The sequence below is a fragment of the Nicotiana attenuata genome, unplaced genomic scaffold (assembly GCF_001879085.1).
Source record: "Nicotiana attenuata strain UT unplaced genomic scaffold, NIATTr2, whole genome shotgun sequence".
Classification (NCBI taxonomy): domain Eukaryota; kingdom Viridiplantae; phylum Streptophyta; class Magnoliopsida; order Solanales; family Solanaceae; genus Nicotiana; species Nicotiana attenuata.
In genome coordinates, this window is record NW_017671019.1 from 349,860 (window position 1) to 371,587 (window position 21,728).

General features: G+C 42.0%; 1 protein-coding gene across 1 annotated transcript; it reads left to right on the forward strand.

Annotated features, from left to right (window-relative positions):
- The first annotated feature begins 2,491 nt into the window (after positions 1-2,491).
- Positions 2,492-2,926, forward strand: LOC109205285. The gene has a single exon (XM_019367983.1). The coding sequence runs from the start codon at positions 2,492-2,494 to the stop codon at positions 2,924-2,926; it is 435 nt and encodes a 144-aa protein (XP_019223528.1).
- Positions 2,927-21,728: the final 18,802 nt, after the last annotated feature.

Sequence of the window (21,728 nt, forward strand, 5' to 3'; positions counted from 1 at the left end):
TGAGCCTTTGCACTTAGAGGAAAGAAAAACTCCTCCAGCTAAGCCATCGATAGAATAGCCACCAAAGTTGGAACTGAAGCCACTTCCATCTCATCTCAGGTATGCCTTCTTAGGACCTAACTCAACTTTACCTGTTATTATCTCATCTAGTTTGTTAGATGTGCAGGCCGAACAACTCTTGCAGGTTCTGACGGAGTGCAAGACTGCAATTGGGTGGACCATTGCAGACATTAAGGGTATTAGCCCGGCCTTTTGTATTCATAAGATTTTACTGGAAGATGGGCACAAACCTTCCAGAGAACATCAAAGAAGGCTGAACCCCAACATGAAAGAAGTGGTGAAGAAAGAAGTGATTAAGTGGTTAGATGCGGAAATCATATTTCCCAGTTCTGACAGAAACTGGGTTAGCCCAGTTCAGTGTGTGCCAAAAAAGGGAGGTATGACGTTAGTGAAAAATGAGAAGAACGAATTGATCTCTACACGAACAGTCACAAGTTGGCGAATCTGTATGGATTATAGGAAGTTGAACTTGGCTACCAGGAAAGACCATTTACCACTGTCATTTATTGATCAGATGCTAGATAGATTGGCAGGGAGGTCCCACTTTTGCTTTCTGGATGAGAACTCGGGGTATAATCAGATCTCTATTGCCCCGGAGGACAGAGAGAAAATATCGTTCACCTGCCCCTATGGAATCTATGTTTTTCGAAGAATGCCGTTTGGCCTATGGAACGCACCTGCCACATTCCAAAGGTGCATGATGGCCATCTTCACGGATATGGTAGAGGAAATAATGGAGGTTTTCATGGATGACTTCTCACTGGTGGGGAATTCATTCGATGACTGCCTTATAAACTTGAGAAGAGTATTGAAGAGGTGTATCGAGACGAATCTGGTACTCAACTGGGAAAAGTGCCATTTCATGGTACAGGAAGGTATAGCCTTGGGGCACCTAGTGTCAAGTAAAGGCATTGAGGTAGATCGTGCAAAGGTTGATGTGATAGAAAAGCTTCCACCATCCACTTCCGTCAAAGCAATCAGAAGTTTCCTTGGGCACGCCGGTTTCTATAGGAGATTTATAAAAGATTTTTCCAAAATTGCTAATCCCTTGTGTAAATTGCTTGAAAAAGATCACCCTTTTGTGTTTTCTGATGACTGCTGGGTAGCGTTGAGGAACTGAAGAAGAGACTGGTAACAACACCTATCATAGTTGCCCCTGACTGGTAGCAACCATTTGAGCTGATGTGTTATGCGACTGACTATGTTGTGGGAGCAGTTCTTGGGCAGCGAAAAGATAAAATCATGCATCCAATATACTACGCATATAGAACGCTGAGTGGAGCCCAGCTAAATTACATGGTGACCGAGAAGGAGATGCTGGCAGTGATGTTTGCATTTGAAAAATTCAGGTCCTACCTGATAGGCTCGAAGGTAATTGTTTATACTGACCATGCTTCTCTCAGGTACTTAATCGAGAAGAAAGAGACAAAACCGCGCCTGATTCGATGGGTGCTACTGCTGCAAGAATTTGATTTGGAAATCTGTGACCGAAAGGGTACGGAGAACCAAGTAGTTGATCATTTGTCTAGGCTGGAAGTAGCTGAGAAGAAGGTTGAGGTAGAAGAGATTCTGGAAACTTTCCCAGATGAACAACTACTAGCCACAAGTCTTGAGGAAGCGCCATCGTATGCGGACATTTCACACTACCTAGCGAGCGATATTATTCCTTATGACCTCTCCTCTATCCAAAAGAAAAAGTTCTTTCGTGATTGTCGCATGTATAATTGAGATGAGCCATATTTGTTCAGGATTTGTATTGATAACATGATCCGGAGATGTGTCCCCGAGATAGACCAATCTTCTATTTTGCAGGCATGTCACGCGTCACCATATGGTGGGAATTTTGGGGGAGTAAGGCTGCCAAAGTCTTGGAGTCAGGCTTCTATTGGCCAACATTATTCAAAGATGCACATTTATGGATAAAGGGTGATGAATGCCAACGAACCGGGAATATTTCCCGCCGACATGAGATGCCGATGAGCCTAATTCAGGAGGTAGAAACGTTTGATGTATAGGGAATCGACTTCATGGGGCCTTTCGTCAGCTCATATGGTAACAAGTACATACTCATCACTGTGGACTACGTGTCCAAATGGGTGGAGGCTGCAGCGCTCCCTACAAATGACGTAAAGGGGGTAATTGGTTTTTTGAGAAAGAACATATTCACCCGATTTGGCACTCCAAGGGCAATAATCAGTGATGGAGGCACTCACTTTTGTAATCGAGCGTTTGTGAAGTTGTTAGAGAAGTATGATGTACGCCACAAGGTTGCCACCCCATATCATCCACAAACGAGTGGGCAAGTGGAAGCTACAAACAGAGAGATAAAGAGTGTGTTGACTAAGACTGTGAATACTACTAGAACGGATTGGCAAGGAAGTTAGATGATGCACTTTGGCCTTATTGAACCGCTTGCAAAACTCCAATCGGCATGTCGCCATACAAGTTGGTGTTTGGAAAGGCGTGTCACTTACCGGTGGAGTTGGAGCATAGAGCTTGGTGGGCGTTGAGGCAGTTGAATCTCGATATTGAAGCTGTAGGAACAAGTAGAGTCACAGAGTTGAACGAGCTTGATGAGTTTCGATATCAGCCTTTTGAGAGCACAAGATTATACAAGGAGAGAATGAAGATGATACATGATAAAAATATTCTTGAGCGGAGTTTTAAACCCGGAGATACGGTATTGCTATACAACTCAAGACTGAGGTTATTTTCGGGAAAATTAAAGTCAAGATGGTCAGGGCTATTTCGTGTGGTTGAAATTCACCCCACTGGTGCCGTAGAGATTGCTACAGAAAATGACTCTCGCACATTCAGAGTCAATGAGCACGGATTAAAACATTATGTGGGCATGGATGAAGCATAGGTAGTGTCAGTGACCCATTTGATCGAGCCTCCGATGTTGAGCGTACCTTAAATGCGCTAACCTGCGTCGTGCCGCGACGTTAAATAAGGCGTTGCATTGGAGGCAACCCATTGGACTGTTGTATGCGTTGTACCATGATGTTAACTAAGGCGCTTGTTGGGAGGCAACACAAGTCGTAGTTGATTTTTAGTGTAGTTAGAATTTTTCTTTTTGTTTTTAGATACTAACAAGTTTGTAGGTAAGTTTGGGCGAGTCGAGCAGGGTTTAAACGTCACGCAAAGCCAGGATAAAGCCAGGGTCACCAGGCCTTAGGCTGGCATCGCCTGGCTAAAGCCAGGGTCAGCCAGGCCTTAGGCCGGACACCTGGCTAACGCCAGGGTCCACCAGGCCTTAGGCTGGCGATGCCTAGCCAACGCCAGGTAAGTATTTTCGGCCCTCTTTAAGTTATTTCTCCTTATTTTGGTCGAAATAAACCTCACAAACACGCCCTCACACACTGAACACTCTACAAAGCAAACCCTAACCTCACTTCAACCAACACACACCAAGCTCTACAAGAAATTTCACAAGAACACAAACACATTGCACAAATTGCTTGCTCACCCACACTCAATCACCAGCACATTACCATCCATATAGAGGTCAAGCGTAGTCTTGCTAATCTTTCACACTCATCCAAAATTCTCAGGCAACCTACTCCTCACAAAGCTTCAAAGGTATGATTTTATCTCTTTTCTTTGTAAGTTCAAGTTGGGTACAAGTATTGAGTGGTGGTGGTTCTTCATTGTTGGTTGTTCTTCATTATGGGTGATTGGTCATATTGTGTTTGTGTGCCCCAATCCCATGAACCCCTTAGGAATGGTGCTGAGATTGTGAAAATATGTGGTAGTACGGAACCCCCAAGCCGATTTGGGAGGATGAGGCAATCCCTCAATTCCATAAGAACTCCCATGGCACTAGTACGTGTCAAGTGTTTGATGCAATGCCTCAATGGCATTCTTAGTCCCCTTTGGCGCCCGAGTCTCCGGGATTAATAAACTAGTGTTATGTAGTCGTGCACCACATATGTGGTAGTACGGAACCCCCAAGCCAATTTGGGAGGATGAGGCAATCCCTCAATTCCATAAGAACTCCCAGGGCACTAGTGCGTGTCAAGTGTTTGTTGTAATGCCTCAATGGCATTCTTAGTCCCCTTTGGAGCCCGAGTCTTCGGGATTAATAAACTAGTGTTATGTAGTCGTGAACCACATTAAAATCTTAAGTGTGGGGTGGCTCACCGGTAGCCCATGTGTTGTGGTGTGATTCTAATGTTAAGAAAATACGAGGTGAAGTCTGAGTAACCTCGGCAAGTTGGGGAAGATTATGTGTGTAGTGTGTAATGTAGCATTATCTGACTACTGCTCATCTGTATAGGAACGGAGATGCCTCCCAGAAAAGACACAGGCAAGGGAAAGGCTACTTCAACGGCCCAAGCTAAAGCAAAGGCGACCTCCGCACCTCCTCCAATGAAAAGAAACGGGGCAGAAGCTGCCTCCAGTATGACTGGTGCCTAAGCGGTGGCAGCTGTAGCTGCCATGCGTCATCAACCCCAAGGACAATTGGAGTTTGGCATAAACAGCATAGCTCCGCATATGAGGGATTGGTACAAGCGTTGTAGGCCTAAACATGTCCATCCGGAGGGAGGTATCCAGGAACGCAGCGTGAAAGCGAAGTATCCAGCGATTTGGAAAGGCATCCAAGATTTGGGGTTAGGCTATGTTTTTAAGAACACGGGGGACATCAATCTCAACCTAGTCAGTGAATTCTATGCGGGGTTTGACCCACAGGGCACTGAGGAGCTGGTGCCAATCCGTGGACGCTTGATAGATTTTTCAGCCAAGGCCGTATGCCCGACTTTTTAGGTGCTCCAAATGTTCCTGTGGAGCCATTGGAACAATTAATTCACCGGCCTACATACAGAGAACTGAGGCACACGCTCTGTGGGGTCGACTCTACTGCTGCATGGATTTGGGACAAGGTAACAAATCGTCACAAGAGGTTCCCTAAGAAGAAGATGAAGGCGAAGGCTCAGGTGTGGCTCAAGTTGATAAACGCACGGCTCCTACCGTGCAATCATGACACGCTTATAAGCCATGAGAGGACCTGTGTGCTATATTTCCTTGAGATAGGGCAGAGGGTGAATGTGGGTCACCTGATCTGCTACCAGATGGCATCAGTGAGAACGAGTAAAAAAATTGATCGAATGCCATTTCCTAATTTCCTGACTCGGTTCCTACAACATGAGGGGTTGAGGAAGATCCTGAATTTGACCACACTATCGATCAGCTCATCCGACAAACAGACATCACTAATCTCTGGCTGAAAGACGAGGCTGGTACGCCTTCATTGACAGGTGTTGAGCGCAATGCGCGTGATGATAGTTTCATGGACCATCTTTATGGGATGATGGATTTGCAGCTGCGGATAGGGGGTCGCCCGGCTACATTTGAGGAGAGGACTGACTTGGAGCAGCAATACCCGCTCAATGCTCATGCTCAGCAGCTGGTTGGTGTAAGAGAGGGATACAGACTCCCCGCTGATGAGGATATCAACACACCGGAGCAGTCTGAGGCTGAGCCAATGCAATCAGATGGTCAGGGAGATGATGATGAGGAGGATAAACATGATGAAGAGTGGAGAGCGTCAGAGGATGACAACGCTGCTTGATCAGGGAGTTTTCTTGCACCCTACTCTTGTTATTTCTTGTTTTGTCTAATTGTGCATGCACTGAGGACAATGCATGATTTAAGTATGGGGTGGGAACTTGTAGATATTAGTAGTTGTTAGCTTGTTTTTATTTTTAGAATTGTTAGAATTTGTTTTGTTTTTATTATTATTATTGTGTTTTTCTTGTTAGTTGTTTTTAGGCAGAAATTATAAATAAAAAATAAATAAATATGTTGGACTCTTCCCGACGATGGATCTCCTAGACAGTTTTCTTGAGGGAAGTAAGTCTAAAGAAAATACCAAAAAGATTTATTTTAGGTAGTGTAATAATTCTCCCTTGGTTTTTCTTTGGGCCGCGGTTCTTTTCCAAGGGTTTTTAGTTGAACCGGGTGTAGGTAATTTTAATTTTTAGGAAATGGAGCCACGTGGCTATGCATTTAATCGCAACAATATCTCTGAGCTTTGTGATGCCTTGAGAATAGTAGGTACTTTGGTTGTGACGCTTAGGTTCAATTTTTGACTTTAGGATAAATACCTTAAATCATGGATTCTTAATTTTGCTTAACTGCTTTGACTGGAGTGTCGTGAGAAGAACCAATGCTGAATGAGTTGTGTGCCATGTCTGTGTGAGGTTTGCATGTATTCTGTGCATTGCATTTGATGTCTAGAACTTGTCCCGTGTGTGCAAAGCGAAATAGTAGTCTTATTCAGTCTGAGAAGTGATATAGGCAGTTCATTGTTAAGCCAGATATATATAGATGTCACGACCCTAAAACCAAACCGGTCGTGATGGCGTCTATCGTGAAACTAGGCCAGCCGACACAACTCCCGAATTAACCATTTAATCAATAACAATCACTTTTAAGCCTTTAATTAATCAGATATATATCGTAATGAAAGTCTGAATGAACAGTGCGGAATAAATACACAAGCCCGACATCGGGGTGTCACAAGTCACGAGCATCTACTAAGGTCTGAACACAACTAAGAATCTAAAATATACTAAATACAGTCTAAGGAAGACAAGAGGGAGAAAAGCAGTGCTGCGAACGTCGGGCAGCTACCTTGCTAACTCCAATGACTCTGCCACTGAGCAATCAATACCCATTACCGGGTTCAGAAATACCTGAATCTGCACACAAGGTGCAGGGAGTAATGTGAGTACGCCAACTCAGTAAGTAATAAAAGTAAATGAGAGCTGAGCAGTAAGAAAACATGTAAGCCACGTCATAACGCTACAGCAAATACAGTATATTTCCAAATAGTACAGAAATCATTTACTTCGTAAATCAAGCTCAGTTTCAGTAAAACCTTTTAAAAACAACTTTCAATAGTTTCAAACGAGTGATAAAACAGTGAGTAAAACATGATAGAAACGTAAACAGCCCCTCGGGCAAAACATGTACCATAAACCGTCCCTCGGGCATAATGTCAACAGAACCAGCCCCTCGTGCTACCTCACAATCACTCGTAATCAGCCCCTCAGGCATAACATGAATCAAGAACCGCCCCTCGGGCAACATGGATCAAGAACAGCCCCTCGGGCTTCAATATGAAACAACAATAGCCCCTCGGGCTACAACACATCACACACACTGGGTACCCGCGCTCACTGAGGGTGTACAGACTCCGGGAGGGGCCCCTTACGGCCCAAGCGCAATAACAAGCCATCTCGTGGCATAATCAGACAGGCTCTCGACCTCATATCAATCACAAGACACCTCGTGGCATAATAAATCAAGCCCCCGGCCTCTCATATATCACAAATAAGTACCACATGTTGCGCCGCGCAGGCCGATCCCATGATATCCTCACAACACAGGCCCTTGGCCTCACTCTGTCAGATCTCACTCAAGCCCCTTGGGCAGACAGTAAACAAGTACTCGGCTCAAAATCATTTATGAAATCAAAAGGAGTGAATAAAACCGAGTTATGAAAACAGTAAGAACATAGCATGACTGAGTGTAAACATTAAATCAAAACAGTGAGGTAAAACAGTAGTAAAGGCCCCTAAGGGTCCAAACAATCGGCACAAGGCCCAGACACGGCATTTAGCCCCAAACACAATAATATGTTCCAAAATATAGCAATAACAATAGTTTTCAAGTAAAATACGCGACTTAATAGTCGTACGGGATGGACCAAGTCACAATCCCCAACGGTGCACGATCCCACGCTCGTCATCTAGCGTGTGTGTCACCTCAAAGTAGCACAACGATGTGAAATTCGGGGTTTCATACCCTCAGAACAGTATTTACAATCATCACTTACCTCAATCCGAGCAAAATCCTACTCCAAAATGCCTTTGTCCCTCGAATCGGCCTCCAATCGACCCGAATCTAGCCACAATTAATTCAATTTAGTCAATACTAATTATAGAAATTAATTCCATAGGAAAATACTAATTTTCCAACAAAATCCAAAATTTAACTCAAAATCGCCATGGGGCCCACATCTCAGAATCCGACAAAGCTCACAAAATCTGACAACCCATTCAACCACGAGTCTAACCATACCAAAATTACTAAATTCCGCTAACATTTCGACCCTCAAATCCTCAAATCTGTCCAAGAGGGTTTTCAAATTGTTCCAACTTAAAATCACCAATTAAATGTTAAAAACAACGATGGGTTCGAGTAATCTAACCAAAATTGAGTTAAGAACACTTACCCCGTTGTTTTCTCTGAAAATCCCTCGAAAAATCGCCCCACCCGAGCTTCCTTGGTCCAATAATGGAAGAATGGGACGAATTTGGACTTTATTCTGCTGCCTAGGGGTTTGTTCTTCGCGTTCGCGATCCTTCTCTCGCGTTCGCGATGAACAAATTCCTCATCAGCGATTTCCAAACTCATTCCAGACAGCCTTAGTGTAACTACCATAACTTTTCGTACACAAATCAAAATGCCAATTAATTTACGTATCGGAAAACAAGACAAAAGGGCTACAGCTTTCATGTTTGGATCATCTCCGAATACCTTATAGATTTTGAGATATGAGCCTCCGAAGTCAGACCTGTGCAACTGAGATTTCCTTCTTCGCGAACGCGAAGAACAAACTTCCAGAAGCCAAATTCTTCTTCTCGAACGAGTGAGGCTCCACGCGAACGCGAAGAAAAACACCAAATATTAGAAAATGAGCATTCAAAGTAGCCCAAAATGATCCGAAACACACTCGAGTCCCCCGGGATCCCAACCTAATATACCAACAAGTCCTAAAACATGATACGAACTTGGTCGAAACTTCAAATCACATCAAACAACGCCACAACCGCGAATCACACCTCAATTCAAGCTTAATGAAACTAAGAACTTCCAACTTCTATATTCGATTTTGAAACCTATCAAATCAAGTATGATTGACCTCAAATTTTGCACACACATCACAAATGACACAACGAACCTACTCCAACTTCCGGAATTCCATTCCGACCCCTATATCAAAATATCACCTTCCAACACCTTCCAACCGGAAAACGCCAATTCCAATTTCGCCAATTCAAGCCTAAACCTTCCACGGACCTCCATAATACATTCCGATCACGCTCCTAAGTCGCAAATCACCTAACGGAGCTAACCAAATCATAAAAATTCCAATCAGAGATCATATACTAACAAGTCAAAACTTGGTCAAACCTTTCAAATTTTAAGCTTCAAACTGAGAACTATTCTTCCAAATCCATTCTGATTACCATGAAAACAAAAACCGACGATTTACATAAGTCATAATACATCACACGGGGCTAGTCTTGCCCGAGAACTGGCGAGCGAAGTCCAAAAGCTCAAAACGATCGGTCGGGTCGTTACATCCTCCCCCACTTAAACATACATTCGTTCTCGAATGTGCCTATAGTTGTTCCAAAAGCCGACCAGTCGCTGTATAACCTTACCATGCAGATACCCGGGGGTGATCCAACGTCACCCTATCTCATATAGGTCCGATAACACAATGTAACTGAAATTTCACAATCCAACCTAGCCCATAAACCTTAGAACCACATTTCCACTTCTGAAATCATCTACAAGATTAGAATCTCACATTTATACTCTAAATAAGCCCGAACAAGCTGTAATAACCCATACTTGCAACCTCAGGTGCAAGTACATGACATACCACATAACTCAAACACTTGTAGCGATAACTTCTAATCACAGCAGTTGCTCAAAACATCCGAAATTCGATAATAAACCTTTTATCAAATAAAGCCTCATTCCAATACTTCCGTATACTGCCAATGATAATGAAACACATAGGAAGTCATAACCACTCCCCAGATCAACCATTCGTGAAGCCACTTCTCCTTTGGCAAGGACCATAGCAAATTTCTGAGACGAACATCGATATTATCCTTCCAACGCGCTGAAACCGAATCCGTTTGTATTCATTCTAGATCCCAATGATCTCATCTAATCCAACACAACTACTCTGGTGACATAACACATCAATACAATCTAAAGCCACAACTCGTGCAATCCGCGCACCAATAAGCAACAACCTGAACGTACTCAAATCATGAAAAATGACTCAAATAAGAGGGTTGTACCGCAAGCTCTCCAGTACCACCACACACAATGCTGAGAACCCGTCACACATCGTAGAAACAGAACACACGAATCTAACTCAAAGGGTCATATCTCCATATAACTTCGCTGCAATGCGCGACCCTATCCAAACACTGGTCCACATGAAACACCTCAAGTCACTATGCTCAAAATCGACAACCACGCGCAATTTGATGTCCAGAACCAAAGCAAATCATCATAACCACGGCGAAGCAGTTGACAGAACATTACACAAACCCGAAAGGACACAACCGATACGCTATCTGCCGAGCATTACCTAATACTCTTTCCGCTCGAATTCCACTGAGAGGCCCCAATAAAACTGCACTACATGTGCTAATCAAATCCTAACGCCTCGCAACACGGAAAGCTAACACATAGATCACCCCAGAACACTAACAAGCTCAAAACAATCGATTCAGCACACCCCTTAACAATACAACTCGGAGTCAACCAAGCCGACTCGATGTAGAACACACCTCCATATTGGCCTACTAATGAACTCCTTATCAAGGAGTTCCTGAAGCTGCTCCTTCAACTCCTTTAACTCCGCCGATGCCATACGATACGGTGCCCGGCACCAAATCAATACTGAGATCAACAACCCTGTCCAGCGACATGCCCAGAAGCAAGAAACACACCCTGAAAAATCCCTCACCACCGGATCTGAATCAATGGTGGGAGTCTCTGCACTAACATCCATCACAAAGGCCCAATAAGAAAAAGGCAACCCTTCCCAGCCATCCGCTGGGTCTTCAAAAATGAATCACCCTACTAGAAACATAATCCGTTGAACCTTGCCACTCAATCCGTGGCATTCCCGGCATAGTCGACGTCGCCGTCTTAGCGCAACAGCCCAGAATAGCACAACACTGAGACAACCAGTCTATACCTAATATCACATCCAAAATCTAACATACCAAGCGACATAGGATCCACTCGGCTCTCCAAACCTCCTATAGTTGCCACACCAGACCTATATACGCGGTCTACAACCATGACCTNTTTTTTTCATTGTGCATTCTGAGCTGGACCTATTAGGTGATCTTAATCATCCCTAATTCCAACCTGTTCCTCTCAAAGTTTTCTCTACTCAGTGCTTTAGTGAAGATGTCAGCAATTTGTTTATTAGTTAGCACAAAATTCTATGGAGATCAATCCTTTCTCATAGTTATCTCTCAAGAAGTAGTGTCTAACATCTATGTGCTTAGTCCTCTTATGATGAACAGGGTTCTTTGTCATACTTATAGCACTAGTGTTATCACAGAATATAGGAATGCAACCAATTTCAATGCCAAAATCTACCAGCTGCTGTTTGATCCATAGCAATTGAGCACAACAAGATGCAGCAGCAACATACTCAGCCTCAGCAGTGGATAAGGCCACTGAATTTTGCTTTTTAGTGGCCCATGATACAAGACATGAACCAAGAAAGTGAGTCATACCTGAGGTGCTTTTCCTATCCACAAGGAAACCTGCATAATCAGCATCAACATATCCTACTAGATTGAAATTACTACCTTTGGGATACCAAAGACACAGATCAGTGGTGCCTTTCAAATATCTTAGTATCCTCTTGACAGCAGTCAAGTGAGACTCTTTTGGATTAGCCTAAAAGCGAGCACAAAGCCCTATNCCTGTTCCTTCTTCCTGTTCCTTCGTTCAGCCCTTTCCTTCTTCCACTCAATTTCCCATTGAGGACAGTTCTTGATCATGTGATCAGTCTTACCACATTTGTAACAACCCTCGTTGGTCTGTTTCTCAGGAACCCTTGGTTTGTTGAAGGTTGTACTTCTTGAAGAACCATTTCCTCTTATCAGGTACTTTTTGAAATCTCTTGTGATCATGGCCATTTCTTCATCCTCCAGATCTGAACCTTCAGCTATTCTGAGAGCCAGACTTCTTTCCTTCTTGGGTGCATCCATTTTCATGGTTTGCCTTCTGAGTTCATAGGCAGTGAGATTTCCAATCAGCTCATCCAACTTAAGAGTTGCAATGTTCTTTGATTCTTGAATAGCAGTGATTTTGCTTTCCCAAGAGACTGGCAAAACCCTTGTCAAAATCTTCTAAACCTTGTCTTCTTCAAGGATAATTCTCCCAAGAGATTTAAGTTCATTTGTTAGTGTTGTGAACCTTGTGTACATCTCCTGGATAGATTCTCCTTCCTTCATACTGAAATTCTCATATTGAGAATATAGCAGTGTTCCTCTTGATCTCATTACTTGAGGAGTTCCTTCATGAGCCACTTGTAAAGTGTCCCATATTCCTTTGCAGTAGTACAGCTTTGAATCCTGCTGTACTCGTCTGGACCCAGTCCACACACAAGCCATTTCTTGGCCTTGGCATTCTTCTCCCATTTCTTCAAATCTTCAGCAGTGCAGTCCTTCATCATTCTTCTTCGTAGTTGCCAGGGGACCATCAGTGACTATGTCCCAGAGTTCATAGTCTTCTCCTATGATATGATCTCTCATCCTGTTTTTCCACCAAGAATAGTACCGACCATTAAAAAGTGGAGGCCTAGCAGTGGATTGCCCTTCCCAGTTTCCAGGTGGTGCACTCATTTTGATCTTTTCCTAAGGTGTTAGCCTCTTCAAGGATAACCAGCTCTGATACCAATTGATATTTTAAGCGTCAATACCACACAAGAGGGGGTAATTTGTGTGGTACCCAATTTTCGCTTAACTGAACTATAGAAGAACCTGATTCTTCTAGGTGCTCCAACTACTACTATTTGCGGAATAATAAATACTGAAAATAAAGAACACAGAGATTTTTACGTGGAAAACACCTGGCTCAAAAGGTGAAAAAACCACGACCTACTACTCAGTAGGATTTTCCCAAACTTCCACTAAAATCACTGAGCCAAAACAATATTTACATAACTCTTTGTAAACCTAAGGATTAACTCTAATCCCGTTGTAGCACACAGCCTCAACTGTTGCGACAACTTCAAGTTAGCTATAACTTGAACACTCTAGGCACCTAATACAATTGCTTCTATGAAAGCTGACAAGTACAATTTTAAACCATCTACTACAATTGAACTAGAATAAAAGATAAACACAATGTAACTGGTTCTTCTATCTCGTTCAAGTAGCTTCAGGAGTGCACACTTAAATCACACATAAATTCTTGCAAAATTGCCTTGCTCTTTTGCTCTCAATTTAGTTTAACTTTTGCGTATGTGCAATACCTGTAAAAGAGAACAATCACTGCCATTTAATAGGTTAGTAATCAGAGTTTGATTAGGACTCAATTGCTGCACTTCTATCGTAGAAGAGTTCATGATGTTCTCAAACTCTAACACTACTTCATCCTGGATTGTGTTCTCTTCATATAAGGAGTCTTTCTCCCCTTATCTAATATGCAACCTTTTCGATCAAATCAGGAGATATTACTGCTTAATCAGTAGTCCTTATCTCCTTCACGTGCATCTCACATGGATTGTGTGATCATAACTGTGCTTTACTAGTTGGACCTGGTCCATGACTGAGTTCTTTTGTCAATCTTCAAAACTTCACCTGTTCTTGGGCCAACAAATTCCCCCTTTTTTATGATGGCAAACTCTGTGCTTTTTACTGATTTGGAACCTGTAAGAACTCAGCTTAACCATCAATACTAACTTTAGAAAATTCACTTATCATCAAGGACCAGGTTAATTGGGTTATAAATATCACTTATTTCAGAATGTGTAAAGCACAATGTCTCTCCCTCCTTTTGGCATCATCGAAAAGTTGCATACAAAGTGTGATTTCCAGATTTTAATAAGTACTCATGGCCACTGGGGCAACTGCAAGTGCTATCATGGTGCAATCATCAGTTATCAAACAAACATATTTAAACTATCAAGGACAAATTAATCATTGAACAAGAGAAAAATAGTAGTTATCATTGATAGAGATATGTTGCCACCTACAATCCACATAAAGAAAGAAAAACATTCAAACCATGAGCAAAAACAAAAAAATAGAAAAATCCCTAATCTGGGTCACTAAGGTACTAGGCAAGTTCAGGAGACAGGAGCTAGGAGTCCTAAGGCTTGGAGGAACTGGAGGGTGGGGTTTGGGTTTGGAGAAGATTCAGCATGTTCTAAAGAATTCCATCATTCTTCTCCTTTTCTTTGGCAAGCTCAGATCTAAGACCATCCCTCTTAGTTTCCACTTCAACCACACGAGCCTTGAGCCTAGCTATTTCAGCATCCTTGGTTGCACATTCCTGAACCAGAGCCCTAACTTTGTTGTTGATGGGTATCTTCTGGGATGAACCAGGTTTATTTGGGATGGCATTGACTGGATAGTCACAAGCAAGAAGAGTGTTGATGCCAAAATGTTCCTTGCTCGAGGCCATTTCCCATTTCTTCAGAGGCACATTGAGCCTGTCCAGAACTGTGGTTAGAATAAAGCCATATAGAGTAGCATGAGCCTTGGAGCCATTTATGACCCTGTCTAGCAGCTTGATAATGAAAGCAGGCCAGTTGATTTGCTTTCCTCTTTCCAGGCACTCCATAAGAACCAGATCCATGTAGTTTGCAGTGTGCCTTCTCTCCTGTCTGGGCAATAAGCACTTGTTGACAAATTCAAACACAACCTTGTGCTCAGGCCTCATTTCACTTTTATGCACAGCCCTGGCTTCATTCACATCTTCTGAATCACAAAACCTCCTGGTGATCTCAAGAGTAGTAGGGAGGGAGTCCAGGCATGGCCACCTTTGCCTTGTATAGTCATCAAACCCTTCAGAGGGCATGTCCAGAATTTCTCCCAATTTCTGTGCGTCAAACTGCACTTGGACTCCTTTCACCAGGCTGCTAACAATGCCTTCCTTGACCACAGCATTTGCCATAAATTCAATCAGCTCATTCCTGGCTAGCCTACCATCCATCTGAAGGACCATGTCCTTCCATCCCTGAGCAGCTAAAACATCCACCAATCTTATCATTCCTGGTTCCACTAGGTCCTTCAACAGTCTACCCTTTAAAATATTTCTTCTGCCAAACACGACAAACTTATCCTGTTCCTTCTCAGAATCATTTTCTTCTTCTTCTCCACTCCAGTCATCATCATCAGAAATCTTTGATTGTTTGGTTTTCACTACAGATCTTGTCCTCCTGGCTAATGTAGGTTCAACAGCCACAGACACAGTAGAAGACTTCTTAGAGGAAGTCTTGGGCTTTTTGGGCTTGGGGGTAGGAACCTCCACTGAAGTACCCCTATCTTGATGGACCAGTTCCATCTCCTCTTCCTCAACAGCCTCTGAGGATTATTCAATCTTTTCCTTCCTTTTATCCATTTTCTTTTTCTTACTTGCATCTAAAGCCTTTTGTAGCTCAGCTTCACTCTGTTTCACCCTGCTTCTTGTGGCTCTACCCTTTGGTAATGAAGAGGCAGTAGGTGTTGGGGATGAAACTTTTCTTTTCTTGGAAGGCTTAGGAACATTTGGGGCTTTTGTTGTGGAAGTTTTGCGTTTCTTTGGGTCATATCTTGCCCCAACCTTTTTCATCAGGTCTGCTAGGGTTTCTTCAGTAGATGAAACAGGTTCATCTCTTTGTGTGCTCAGATGAACCAACCCCTCAGCAGCTTCCCCAGAACCACTTCCCCATGACTTCATGCCACTCTCTTCTACCCTTTCCTGTTTAACCCCACAGATAGCAGGCACTACTCCTTTCCCAATTCCCCTCTCTTCACCACATGCACCCTCTCTCTCTTTTTCTTTTTCAAATTTCTTTTTACCTCCACTTCTTCGTTTCTCAGGCAATTCAACATCCCTAATGGGTCCAACCAGAACAAACCTAGTCTCTAAGTTTTCAGTCACAGATGAACCTACCTTAGAAAGGGATTCTTGGGTCTTTTCAGATTCAGAAGACCCATGTCCTTCCCCCTCAATAGCGGATTGATAGGATTCAGAATCAGAACTGGAGTCTGATTTTTGAGCTTGGCTTGTTTTCACTTGGCTTGCTTTCAACCTTTCATTTAATGCCTTCCTCGAAGGCCCAGATGCTACAGTCTTTTGAGCAAGCATTTTCACCCTACGTAGTCTAGGTTTTGGAGATGCACTGGGTGGAGTGGTTGAGGACAAATTTGATGGAGATGGTGGTAGAGGAGTTCCAGGATTGTCTTGGGGGTTAGACATGATCGTTGGTTTCTTGAGAGAATTTGGGAATTTTGGAGAAGAGAGTAAGTGAAAGTGAAGAAGTGTTTTTGACGGTTTGGACTTATGATGAAGGCAGGAGAAGTGATGTGTATTTAAAGAGAATTACACATTTAATAAGTAACGGCAGCCTTTTGCAGTGGTCAATTAGAGGTCTAATCAACCTGAAGTTCCAGATTTTGAATGATCGATTTGGCTTCCCTAGATATTAGGCAAAATTTACGGTTTAGAGTTCTAGGAGGACGAAACTGGTTCAATGCTAACAGATAGATTTTTCTAGGAATTGAATAATTATAGGACTTCTGCTCATGATTGAAATATTAATCTTTCTAATTGTGCAGAGTATAGAAAACATACCTTAGCTTTCATATGAACCCCTGCTGATGAACCAGGTTTTTTATTTAGAACTCTCTTAAACATGCCTCAAATGCCATAATAGAAAATTTTTGTAAGAGATCAGTGAGTCATATAAACACATGTCACAGGAGTATACTAATTAAAGTATGAAGTTGAGTAAGAATTAATCTAGATATTTACACAAGTTTAAAGTTCCTAGCCAAAAAAGAAATTCTCATTTTTCATTTTTTTTTCATTCCTTTTTTTTCATTGTGCATTCTGAGCTGGACCTATTAGGTGATCTTAATCAGCCCTAATTCCAACCTGTTCCTCTCAAAGTTTTCTCTACTCAGTGCTTTATTGAAGATGTCAGCAATTTGTTTATCAGTAGCACAAAATTCTATGGAGATCAATCCTTTCTCATAGTTATCTCTCAAGAAGTGGTGTCTAACATCTATGTGCTTAGTCCTCTTATGATGAACAGGGTTCTTTGTCATACTTATAGCACTAGTGTTATTACATAATATAGGAATGCAACCAATTTCAATGCCAAAATCTACCAGCTATTGTTTGATCCATAGCAATTGAGCACAACAAGATGCAGCAGCAACATACTCAGCCTCAGCAGTGGATAAGGCCACTGAATTTTGCTTTTTAGTGGCCCATCATACAAGACATGAACCAACAAAGTGAGGCATACCTGAGGTGCTTTTCATATCCACAAGGAAACCTGCATAATCAGCATCAGCATATCCTACTAGATTGAAATTACTACCTTTGGGATACCAAAGACACAGATTAGTGGTTCCTTTCAAATATCTTAGTATCCTCTTGACAGCAGTCAAGTGAGACTCTTTTGGATTAGCCTGAAAGCGAGCACAAAGCCCTACACTGAAAACAATGTCAGGTCTGCTAGTAGTAAGATACAAGAGTGAACCAATCATACCCCTATACAACTTCTGATCAACTGATGAACTAGGTTCGTCAATGTCTAATTTAGTGGCAGTTGCAATGGGGGTGTCTATTTCCTTTGATTCATCAATTTTAAACTTTTTAATCAGTTCTTTTGCATACTTCTACTGATGGATCATGGTTCTATTTGGGCTTTGTTTGATCTGTAAGCCTAAGAAAAAGTTAAGCTCACCCATCATACTCATTTCAAACTCACTCCCCATTAATTTTGCAAAATCCTTGCTTAGTTTATCAGTGGTGGCCCCAAAGATTATGTCATCAACATATATTTGTACCACAAGGAGATCCTTACCTTTTTCCATTAAGAATAGGGTACTTTCAATTTTACCTCTTTTATAGCCATGTTCAAGCAGAAATTTGGACAATCGTTCATACCATTCTCTTGTGGCCTGCTTGAGTCCATAGAGAGCCTTGTCTAATTTATACACATGCTCAGGACATTCCTTGCTCTCAAACCCTGGAGGTTGTCTCACAATCACTTCTTCTTTTAGGTAGCCATTCAGGAAGGCACTTTTGACATCCATCTGATGGAGAGTGAATTCCATGTGTGTTGCAAAGGCTATGAGGAGTCTTATTGCCTCTAGTCTTGCAACTGGAGCAAAAGTCTCATCATAATCTATACCCTCCTCTTGGCTGTAACCTTGGACCACCAGTCTTGTCTTGTTTCTTGTAACTGTTCCATCTTCATCAAGTTTGTTTCTGAAGACCCATTTTGTGCCAATGACTGATCTGTCCTTGGGTCTTGGAACTAGATGCCAAACTTGACTTCTTGCGAACTGATTGAATTCATCTTGCATTGCATTCACCCAATTTGTATCCTGCAAAGCCTCAACAATATTTTTAGGTTCAGTAATAGATAGGAAGGCATCAAAAGCACACAAATTCTTTAATTGTGATCTAGTTTTGACTCCAGATGTTGGATCAGTGATTATGTTCTCAATAGGATGAGAACTTTGATACTTGTGAGGTTTCACAACCAACTGATTTCTGCTAGATGTTTCTCCCATGTTCTGTTGCTGAGGAACATCGTCATGAATAGGTTCTTTTAGGGAATTAGTTTCAATTCCTCTTTGATTAGTTCCCCCTGTCAGGTTGCCCTGGATGGAAGAACCTGTTCCTTCTTTTGGTGCCACTTTGACTTGTGCTGAGACTTCAGTCAAGTCCTTTACCAGTCCAATGGCTTTATCTTCATGTTCCTGTCTCTCAGAAAGAATGTTAGTTTCATCAAACACTACATCCACACTTTCTTCTACACACAAAGTTCTTTTATTGAACACTTTATATGCTTTGCTATGTGAAGAATATCCCAAGAATACTCCCTCATCACTTCTGGGATCAAACTTACCTAGGGAGTCTTTTCCATTATTGTGCACAAAGCACTTACAACCAAATGCCCAAAGATGGGATATATTTGGCTTTCTCCCTTTAATTAACTCATAGGGAGTCTTCTCTACAAGAGGTCTAGTCATGCATCTATTGATAATGTAACATGCAGTGTTTACAGCCTCTGCCCAGAAGCTGTGCGGGAGCTTACTAGAAAGAAGCATAGTCCTAGCCATGTCTTCAAGAGTCCTGTTCTTTCTTTCAACTACTCCATTTTGTTGAGGAGTCCTAGGAGCAGAGAAGTTATGATCTATACCATTTTCATCACAGAATTTAGTAAACTTAGCATTTTCAAATTCCGTTCCATGATCAAACCTAATGTATGCAAGTTGATTACCTAGTTGTTTCTGAGTTTTTCTAACAAAAGCAGTAAACATGTCAAATGCTTCATCTTTAGATGTTAAAAATAGTACCCAGGTAAATCTAGAATAATCATCAACAAGTACCATTACATATTTCTTTTCACCTCTGCTCATGGTTCTCATTGGACCACAAAGATCCATATGGACCAGTTCCAACGACTTGGTTGTGCTTACCATTTTCTTGCTTTTGAAGGATGATCTTACCAGCTTCCCCCTTGCACAGGCCTCACAAACTTTGTCTTCCTTGAACTTGATGTTAGGTAGCCCTATCACCAAGTCCTTAGAGACTAATTTGTTTAGCTGATTCAGACTAGCATGACCAAGTCTTTTGTGCCACAGGAGGGGATCATTATCTAACACACTTAGGCAGGTGAGTTCATTTTCTGAAAGAGTAGACAAATCTACAATGTAAATATTGTTAACTCTTTTTCCCTGCAAAACAATCTTGTCAGTGGTAAGGTTAATCACAAAGCATTTGGTAGAGGTGAATGCTACAAGGTTACCTCTGTCACACAGTTGTGACACACTGATCAGGCTATATTTCAAGCCATCTATCAAGTAGACATTCTCAATGGAGTGTGAGTCTGTCTTACCTACCTTTCCAACCCCAATAATCTCACCTTTCTTCCCATTTCCAAAGGAGACATTACCTCCCTTTAAGTCCTCAAGTGAAAGGAACTGGTTCTTACTTCCAGTCATATGTTTGAAGCAGCCACTATCCGTGTACCATATTTGGCTACTTCCCTTCACTTGGACCTGCAAGAAGAAATCAAGGGTTAGTCTTAGGAACCCAAACTAGTTTGGGTCCCTTTCTATAGTCAAAGGGGTAAATCAAGTTCCTTTTAGCCCACCCAGGAAGCCTATTTTTCTCTTGAACAAAAGCTTTGTTCTTTTGACTGGCCTTTTCTTTTGCATTATATTCATTTTTGTAATGGCCAGTCTTGCCACAATGTGTGCAGATTTTGTTCTCAGAAAGAGTGAGGTACTTGCTTTTAGGGTCCCACTTAGGTGCTTGAGTCCCATAGCCAAGTCCTCTTTTGTTGCTACTGTGATGTTCTTGTAGCCAGGAAAGTGCATCAGAAGCTTGTTCCATTTGCATGTTCTGTCTAGTTCATGTTTTACCTTCCCTAGATCTTCTTTTAAGACTTTTATCTGCTCATTCTTCCTGTACAACTCATCTTTCATTTTTCCTAAGTTTTCTTCTAGGGTAAGTTGAGTGCGATCAGCTTTCTTTTTACCTGTTCCTAGTTTCAGTTTTAAGTTCTCAGACCTAAGTTCAAGGACACTGGTGTCAAGTTCAAGAACCTGGTTCTTCAACTCAGTATTTTTACTATCACAATCATTAGCCCTAGATTCTAGATTTTTGCACTTGGCTTTTAGGATCACACATTCCCTAGACAGATCTTCCTTCTCATTGTTAATTATCTCAGACTCATCAATGAAGTCTAGCAATAGCTCAGACAATCTTTCTTTAGACAGGAATTTAATCTTGTCTTTGAGATGAAGGACACTTACCTCTTGTTCATCATCTGATTCTCCGATGGCAATAAGTGCTTGTTCATCTCTAGCTTCATCTTCTGAGTCCTCATCTGATGTTTCTCCCCAAGCAGCAACCATAGCCTTTGTTGATCCTTTGTTCCTTTTGGGTTGAACCTATTCCTTCTTCCTGTTCCTTCGTTCAGTCCTTTCCTTCTTCCACTCAATTTCCCATTGAGGACAGTTCTTGATCATGTGATCAGTCTTATCACATTTGTAGCAACCCTCGTTGATCTGTTTCTCAGGAACCCTTGGTTTGTTGAAGGTTGTACCTCTTGAAGAACCCTTTCCTCTCATCAGGTACTTTTTGAAATCTCTTGTGATCATGGCCATTTCATCATCCTCCAGATCTGAACCTTCAGCTATTCTGAGAGCCAGACTTCTTTCCTTCTCAGCTGCATCCATTTTCATGGTTTGCCTTCTCAGTTCATAGGCAGTGAGATTTCCAATCAGCTCATCCAACTTAAGAGTTGCAATGTTCTTTGATTCTTGAATAGCAGTGATTTTGCTTTCCCAAGAGACTGGCAGAACCCTTGTCAAAATCTTCTCAACCTTGTCTTCTTCAAGGATAATTCTCCCAAGAGATTTAAGTTCATTTGTTAGTGTTGTGAACCTTGTGTACATCTCCTGGATAGATTCTCCCTCCTTCATGCTGAAATTCTCATATTGAGAATATAGCAGTGTTCCTCTTGATCTCTTTACTGTAGGAATTCCTTCATGAGTCCACTTTTTAAAGTTTCCTATATTTCCTTTGTAGTTAGTACTAGCTTTGAATCCTGCTGTACTCGTCTGGACCCTAGTCCA